Source organism: Bufo gargarizans, chromosome 9 (genome assembly GCF_014858855.1).
Source record: "Bufo gargarizans isolate SCDJY-AF-19 chromosome 9, ASM1485885v1, whole genome shotgun sequence".
Classification (NCBI taxonomy): domain Eukaryota; kingdom Metazoa; phylum Chordata; class Amphibia; order Anura; family Bufonidae; genus Bufo; species Bufo gargarizans.
The window spans coordinates 74,860,908-74,869,969 of record NC_058088.1 but is presented as its reverse complement, the minus strand read 5'-3'; the positions used below and the strand labels follow the sequence as shown (position 1 = coordinate 74,869,969).

The 9,062-nt window shown below is 46.7% G+C and overlaps 1 protein-coding gene across 1 annotated transcript; it reads left to right on the top strand.

The window, feature by feature from the left end:
• Positions 1-819: 819 nt before the first annotated feature.
• On the top strand, positions 820-8,807 carry LOC122919455 (protein EOLA1-like). Its single transcript, XM_044268499.1, has 2 exons — positions 820-1,232; positions 8,433-8,807. The coding sequence occupies exons 1-2, from the start codon at positions 980-982 to the stop codon at positions 8,642-8,644; spliced, it is 465 nt and encodes a 154-aa protein (XP_044124434.1). The 5' UTR covers positions 820-979; the 3' UTR covers positions 8,645-8,807.
• The last annotated feature ends 255 nt before the right edge of the window (positions 8,808-9,062 follow it).

Below are 9,062 nucleotides of genomic sequence, written 5' to 3'. Positions count from 1 at the left end.
GTCACGTGACATTGATGTCACACCAATGTCGCTCTACATATTTAGTAATGGTAGTCAATGGTGTTGCACTGGGTATGGGCTGCTGTGTAGGTCTCATTTTAAAGTGGCGGGGCACTGTGGGGGGGTCAGTGTTAAGGGGTGTTGGACTGTGGAGGTCACTGTTAAGCGGGCGGGGTACTGTAGAGGTCACTGTTATGGGGGATACTGTTAATATCTTTTAATGACGAACAGAAACATTAAATGAAATAGATGAAATATACCCGAGAGAAGCCGGGTCCTTCTGCTAGTATACGGTATATATTTACCTATACTCTACCATAGTTTGTACCATACTTACCAATGTTTGTGACTTGGGAATCTTTTTATCACCATACCACTATTTAAAGACCCTGCCCGCTTTTTGTATAGCTCCACCCCTTTAATGTGGCGCTCTGCTTATTTCGTTCGGTAGCCCGCCCCCTTAGTGCACTGCGCAGCATCCCCGTTACTATACATGGAGAGCTGCTTTCGCCAGAAGATTTGCTTCCTTTTACTGGGAACCTCCCAGATGTATGCGGAGAGTTGACAATAGCATCACATTCTTGTGTGGGACTGAGGGATTCCTTCCATTACTTTATATGTCGGGATGTGTGTGTGTGTGGTTTAATAAACATATTAATATGGTCCAAAGAGCATGAGTTTGAAGGGGGAAAAAAGTATAAGACCGTTCATAGAGTGCCCCCTAGAGTCATGTCCAGGATCAACACATTCTGAACCTTGTGCGTTTGTGTTTTCAATAAAGTTGTACAAAACTCATCATCGGAGAGGAATTGTGGGTATTGTAGTTTTATAGCATCCACCTACTGATGAGGCGGCGTTTCTTCAGCGAGTCTCTCTCTATCTGAAGCCAGCAAGTGAGTTATGGTGCTCGGCACGCTCTAAGCAGCTGCAGCCTCTTTACACGAGGTCCTCACAGGTTAGAGAATCCCCGCGGGAAGACATGGAGCTCGGCTGTCTCTCCTTCCGCCAGCCCTACGCAGGGCTGCTATTAAACGGACTCAAGACTGTGGAAACACGTTGGCGCCCTCTGCTGGCTGACTACAGGAACAGCACCCTGGCTGTACACATTGCTGTCAGAGACTGGGAGCAGCAGGACTGGAGGCAGGTTCTGCAGGACAGGCTTGGGATGGCAGCTGTCCAGGTGCAGCAGCTGCTACATCAAGGGGAGCAGTTCGGCAGGGGAGTCATTGCAGGTGGGTCTTCTGTCTAATGTGTATTAATATGTCTATGGAAGATTTTAACCCTTTAAGGACCCTGCCATATTTCACCTTAACCCCTTAGTGACCACCCAGTCACTAAGGGGCCTTGGGCTGGAGCGCCGCCTTTTTATGGTGGGACTTCAGCCCAAGTTAGCGCTTAAATCAAGCGCTGGAGTTCCGTGCCCGGGGCAGTGATCAGAAACCGTGACAAGCAGTCTCTGATCACGTGATCGCCGTGATACACTGTATCAAGGCGATCACCGAAAATGCCTCATGTAAGAGAGGTGGGAGAAAGTCTCCTGTGCAGTGCTCGGGTCCCCCAGCTTCACCATAAGGGAAAGCTGGGTCCCGATCCTCACTCCTCACCCCCCCCCCCCCCTTCCCTCAAGAAAGATGGCGGCGGCCCAGCACACACTATAAGCTGGCCGCCGCCGCCCCTGCCCCTGCAGTATGTCTCTCTCCTCAGGAGAGGAGAGATATTAAGTAATTATGCCCCGATCGGGTCCCGCAGCACCCCGATTGGGGCAATATGGCCCCCAATGTATTTAATACCGGCCCCCCGTAGGCTCCAGCGCTCATTGTGCCCCCCTAATTTCAGGATGGCCGGTGGCAGCGCTGCTGATCCCCCTTTCCGCCCCGATCTGCTTCAGGATGGCCGAGCAGTTAGCAGAGTGTCAGCATACAGCTGACATTCTTGGGATACTCGATACCACGTGAAAAAAATAAACCAAAAAAGCCAAGTACATTCCGCATTTTAAAAAATGGCGAATTGCACAGTTTTATTTTTTCTGTTCCGGCGTTCACCGCATATATTTTAATAGTTTGGACTTTTCTGACGTGGCGATATGTAATATGTTTATTTATTTATTGTTTATATATTTTGGGAAAGGGGGTGATTTATACTTAAAAAGACACTGACAGGCCCAATAACCATAATTAGCTGTACATATCCATGCACAGGTCTTCTAATGTCCATTAAAAACATATAAGTATCCCCCCTGTCCACATTATGACTACAGTAAACTCATGTTTTATAACCTGAAGTAATCGCTGTTCTTTCTGCCCAAGGGGCGGAGTTTCAGCTCCACTTGCGCCCAGCCAGCATCAGCCCAACCGCCGTTTTGAAGCGCCGCCCAGCTCATCAATATTCACTTTGCTGGGCGGCTTCTGCTGTCCCCAACCTTCTGAGATTCAGCGCATGCCCAATAGAAAGCTATGGGCATCGGACTCACTTTCAGCTTCTGCGCATGTGCCTGGCACCTATAGCTTTCTATTGAGCATGCACCGGATCTCGGAAGGTCGGGGACAGCAGAAGCCGCCCAGCGAAGTGAATATTGATGAGCTGGGCGGCGCTTCTGTGATACTAGACTGAACAGCAGCGCAGCCCAGCATCGAAAAAATGGAAATCCCGGTATCGTATCGATACTGGGACAAAAGTATTGATTGGGTATCAAAATTACGATACCCACAACAACCCTATAGTGTACTGCAGTGTATTATAGAGGCATCAGACCCACTGAATCTTCAGGAACCAAGTGGGTCTGGGTCCAAAAAAAAAGTGAAAAAAATAAAATAATCTAATTTTTGGTAACCTTGCCTAACCAAAATCGTAATATAGAGCGATTAAAAATCATATGTAACCCAAAATAGTATCAATAAAACTGTCACCTTTATCCCGTAGTTTTCAAAATGGGGTCTTTTATGGGGGTTTTCTATTGTTTTGGCAGCTCAACGTCATTACAAGTGTGCAACGGGGCTTAAACATTTTCAAGCAAATTTTGTGTTCTGAAAGCCACGTAGTGCTCCTTTACGCTGGGTTCACACCTGGGCGTTCGCGATGGAGCGCTCTGTATGCACGATTGTACTGGCGTTTGCAATCTCGCATACAGAGACAAGCGAACGCCCATTGTCACTCGTTCCCGAAAGTCTATGTACGGGAACGCGCGACAAGACGCCCCAAAGAAGCTCATGTACTTTTTGGGGTGTCGGGCGTTTTACAGCGCAATCGTATGCGTTGTAAAACGCCCAGGTGAGAACCATGCCGATAGGGAATTATTGGTTTCTTCTTGTTGAGCGTTTTACAGCGCGTAGGAACGCGCTGTAAAACGCTCAGGTGTGAACCCAGCCTTATGTTTGGGCCCTGCCGTGTGTCAAGACATAAGATTACGGCTACAATGGGGGTATTTCTGAAGACAGGAGAAATGGGGTGATACACTTTGGGGTGTATTTCTTCATTTTCATGTGCTTTGCAGAAAAAAAAACTGTCTTTAAATTGACACTTGTGTAAAAAAAAAAAAAAAAAAAAAAAAAATTTAATTTCTTTTTTTACCTTCTTAGCATTATTTTTTTTTTTAAGACTAGGGTAAAGAAACTCACTACACCCATAGATGAATACGCTAAGGGATCTAGTTTTCAAAATGGGGTCACTTCCGGGGGGGGGGTTCTATTATTCTTACACTTATAAGCCTCTGCAAACTTGGCTTGTTGCAGGAAAAAATATATTTTTTCGCCCTATATATATTTTTTTGGGGAGGAAAATAAGAAGAAAAAAAATATTTTTAACCAAAAGATGCGCTTTTGGTGGATGACGCACTGTTATGGGGGGGGGGGGGGATCTGTGGATGACGCACTGTTATGGGGGGGGGAACTGTGGATGACGCACTGTTATGGGGGGGGGGGATCTGTGGATGACGCACTGTTATGGGGGGGGGGATCTGTGGATGACGCACTGTTATGGGGGGGGGGGATCTGTGGATGACGCACTGTTATGGGGGGGGGATCTGTGGATGACGCACTGTTATGGGGGGGGGGATCTGTGGATGACGCACTGTTATGGGGGGGGATCTGTGGATGACGCACTGTTATGGGGGGGGGGGGATCTGTGGATGACGCACTGTTATGGGGGGGGGATCTGTGGATGACGCACTGTTATGGGGGGGGGATCTGTGGATGACGCACTGTTATGGGGGGGGGGGATCTGTGGATGACGCACTGTTATGGGGGGGGGGATCTGTGGATGACGCACTGTTATGGGGGGGGGGATCTGTGGATGACGCACTGTTATGGGGGGGGATCTGTGGATGACGCACTGTTATGGGGGGGGGGATCTGTGGATGACGCACTGTTATGGGGGGGGGATCTGTGGATGACGCACTGTTATACATGTGCCATCCACAGAACCCCCCCCCTCCCCTGCCGCTCCAGTGCTGCAGTATACAAATATAAAAAGTCTCATTCAATTAAAAGTGATTAAACATGCCCCCTCAGTCCTAATATTACCGTACATCCTAACAGCTTCTGTAGAATGCAGGCAGGCCGGACGGCGCGTCACTCACTGACGTCACTTGCCTGCGCCGCCTGCTTCATTCATAAAGTAGGCGGCGCAGGCACGTGACATCAGGGAGTTACGCTGCCTCCCGGCCTGCCTGCATTCTACAGAGGCGGTTAGAATGTACGAATGTAATTTGGAGGGGGGGGGGGCCCCATGTGTAATCACTTTTAATTGAATGAGACATTTTATATTTGTATAGTGCAGCACTGGAGCGGCGGGACCGGACTACAGTGACTGCCCCGCCGCTATTGCCGGCCCCCAGCTCCTCCTCCCAGTCCCTCCCCGCTTGCTCGTACATCGCAGCTTGCGATGTAAAAATGTCAGGCAGGGGCAGTTTCCCCCCATTTTAGGGGGGGGGGGGTGCGTCTTATGGGGCGAAAAGTACGGTACTTCAAAAAATTTTACATTTATGTTAAAATGGTAAGTCTCCTAGATAAAAAAAAAGAAAAGTACATTTTTTTTTTATAAGTGGAGCCAAAGTAAAGATGTGGAAATATATTTCTGATACAAATATTGAATAGTATTTTTGTATGGCCTCATGCACACGACCGTTGTGTGCATCCGTGGCCGTTGTGCCGTTTTCCGTTTTTTTTCGCGGACCCATTGACTTTCAATGGGTCCGTGGAAAAATCGGAAAATGCACCGTTTTGCAGCCGAGGCCGTGATCCGTGTATCCTGTCCGTCAAAAAAATATGACCTGTCCTATTTTTTTGACGGACAACGGTTCACGGACCCATTCAAGTCAATGGGTCTGTGAAAGAACACGGATGCACACAAGATTGGCATCCGTGTCCGTGATCCGTGGCCGTAGGTTGCTTTCATACAGACGGATCCGAAGATCCGTCTGCATAAAAGCTTTTTCTGATCTAAGTTTTTACTTCGTGAAAACTCATTTCCGACAGTATATTCTAACACAGAAGCGTTCCCATGGTGATGGGGACGCTTCTAGTTAGAATACACTGCAAACTTTGTACAAGACTGCCCCCTGCTGCCTGGCAGCACCCGATCTCTTACAGGGGGATATGATAGCACAATTAACCTCTTCAGGTGCGGCACCTAAAGGGGTTAATTGTACCATCATATTCTCCTGTAAGAGATCAGGGCTGCCAGGCAGCAGGGGGCAGACCCCCCCCTCCCCAGTTTGAATATCGTTGGTGGCACAGTGTGTGCCCATCGCCCCCCCCCTTCCTCCCTCTATAGTTTAAAATCGTACAATGGGCACACACTGTGCCACCAACGATTTTTAAATATAGAGGGAGGAAGGGGGGGGGCGATGGGCACACACTGTGCCACCAACGATTTTTAACTATAGAGGGAGGAAGGGGGGGGCGATGGGCACACACTGTGCCACCAACGATATTCAAACTGGGGAGGGGGGGGTCTGCCCCCTGCTGCCTGGCAGCCCTGATCTCTTACAGGAGAATATGATAGTACAATTAACCCCTTTAGGTGCCGCACCTGAAGAGGTTAATTGTGCTATCATATCCCCCTGTAAGAGATCGGGTGGTGCCAGGCAGCAGGGGGCAGTCTTGTACCAAGTTTGCAGTGTATTCTAACCTGAAGCGTCCCCATCACCATGGGAACGCCTCTGTGTTAGAATATACTGTCGGAAATGAGTTTCACGAAGTAGCTCATATCCGACCGTATATTCTAACGTAGAGGCGTTCCCATGGTGATGGGGACGCTTCAAGTTATGTTCGGGTGTCCGCCTGGCCGTGCGGAGGCAAGCGGATCCGTCCAGACTTATAATGTAAGTCAATGGGGACGGATCCGTTTGAAGATGACACACTGTGGCTCAATTTTCAAACGGATCCGTCCCCATTGACTTGCATTGTAATTCAGGACGGATCCGTTTGGCTCTGCGCGGCCAGGCGGACGCCAAAACGACTTTTTTTTCATGTCCGTGGATCCTCCAAAAATCAAGGAAGACCCACGGACGAAAAAACGGTCACGGATCACGGACCCACGGACCCCGTTTTTTCGGACCGTGAAAAAAAACTGTCGTGTGCATGAGGCCTATGTATGTGAAATATTGCAGTTGAAAATATGCCAATTTGAAAAAAAAATCATTTTTTTTAAATAAAGATATGCATATTTTATCTGTAAAATTTTACCACCTAATTAAAGTACAATATGTGACGAGAAAACAATGTCAGAATTACTTTGTGCAAAACCTTTACGAAGTTATTCTCTGCTAAAGTGACACATGTCAGATTTCCAACATCTGGCTTGGACATTAAAGGGAACCTGTCACCTGGATTTTGTGTATAGAGCTGGGGACATGGGTTGCTAGATGGCCGCTAGCAAATCCGCAACACCCAGTCCCCATAGCTCTGTGTGCTTCTATTGTGTAAAAAAAAAAACTATTTGATGAGATGGGTCCTGTCCCTGAGATGGGTCCTGTCCCTGAGATGAGTCCTGTCCCTGAGATGAGTCCTGTCCCTGAGATGAGTCCGGGACAGGACTCATCTCAGGTTAATTTGCATATGTATAAAATCGTGTTTTGTTTTTTTTACACAATAGAAGCACACAGAGCTATGGGGACTGGGTATTGTGGATGTGCTAGCGGCCATCTACCAACCCATGTCCTCAGCACAAAATCCCGGTGACAGGTTCCCTATAAGGCCCAAACAGGCTTGGTCACTAAGGGGTTAAAGACCAGGCCATTTTTTTGCAAATCTGACCAGTGTCACTTTATGTTGTGATAACTTTAAAACACTTTGACTTATCCAGGCTATTCTGAGATTGTTTTCTCGCCACATATTGTACTTCATTACAGTGGTAAAATGGAGTCAAAAAAATTTCATTTTTATTTATGAAAAATTACCAAAAATGTTGAAACATTTGCAAATTTCAATTTCTCTACTTCTATAATACATAGTAATACCTCCAAAGATAGTTATTACTTTACATTCCCCATATGTCTACTTCATGTTTGGATCATTTTGTGAATGCCATTTTATTTTTTGGGGACGTTAGAAGGCTTAGAAGTTTAGAAGCAAATCTTGAAATTTTTCAGAAAATCTCCAAAACCTATTTTTTTAGGGACCAGTTCAGGTCTGAAGTCACTTTGCGAGGCTTACAAAATAGAAACCACCCAAAAATGACCCCATTTTAGAAACTACACCCCTCAAGGTATTTAAAACTGAGTTTACAAACTTTGTTAACCCTTTAGGTGTTCCACAAGAATTAATGGAAAATATTACATTTCAGAATTTCACATTTGGCAGATTTTCCTTTTTTTTGTTTTTCCAGTAACAAAGCAAGGGTTAACAGCCAAACAAAACTCAATATTTATTACCCTGATTCTGTAGTTTACAGAAACTAATTTGCATATATTAAAACATCACTTTTCTCAGCCATGCGGACACTTATGAACATGGGACCAACACCGATGTCTTCATCTGCCAAGCGCACATGTAACAGGTCAGCCAGTGTCATAGGTACAAATCTGCTGACAGATGCCCTTGAAAAGTGTCTCTGTACTAATGGAGCACATTTGCTTGGCATACACAGCAGCAGGCAGCGCCCCCCATACAGACTTGGCCAGCTAGAGCGTCAAGACTATGACTAAGAATAGTGTCCATCCGAACTGCGTAAGCCATTCTGCCACTTTGGAATACAGGCTGTGACCCTTTTTTTACGTGCTGGAATAAAACGTTTTTACAGGACTGTGTTGCTGCACTGCACCTTTTCCCAGGAAGAACGGAATGATAGTGTCACCTCCACTGTTTAGAGATCTGCCGTTATCAGAACGCTCCTGCTGCTGAGGGAGCTATTTAGTTATTGGATATTGCGGTTTATCAGATTTCCAAATCCATTCTTCACGGTGCAGCTTTTCACATTGCGTGTTCTTTTCACAGGACTTATTGACATAGGCGACACCTGGCAGCTCACCGATGATGTCACCAGCGAGGATATCACTGAACTTGAGAACAAAGCCCTGTTAACCGGACTGCAAGGCAAATACCTCACAGTCGTTTCCAACGCCAGGTGGTTATTGAAGCCGATTCCAGCAAGAGGTGGAAAAGACGTTTGGCAGGTGACAATACCCGAGGAATTCATTCCCTGTTGAATGAATGGAAAGACATTGGGGACATGGACCTGGAGGCAGCGCACAGTGAATGCATGTGTGAGTCTGGTCTCCTTCTGCCAGCGATTCTTACTAATCAAGAGTATTCCGATATATAGTCAGTGCAACGTCTGACGGCAATAAACGCATTTTATATAAAACCATACCCATGTTTTATCAGCACTGGTGTTGAGCGAATGAAAGTCCACAAAGTGGATTTCACCATTTTCCCTGAAATGGTGTAAAAAATAAATAAATAAAAATAAATCGGACATACCTGATCCATTTGCTCGTGACGGGCCACCATCTTGATTAAAGATCTCGCGTGAAATCCCGTGGGCAGTGAGGTATGACTTCACCACGCTGGCCGTCATCACGATTTTGCGCCATATCTTCAATCAAGATGGTGGCGGCAGGCCCG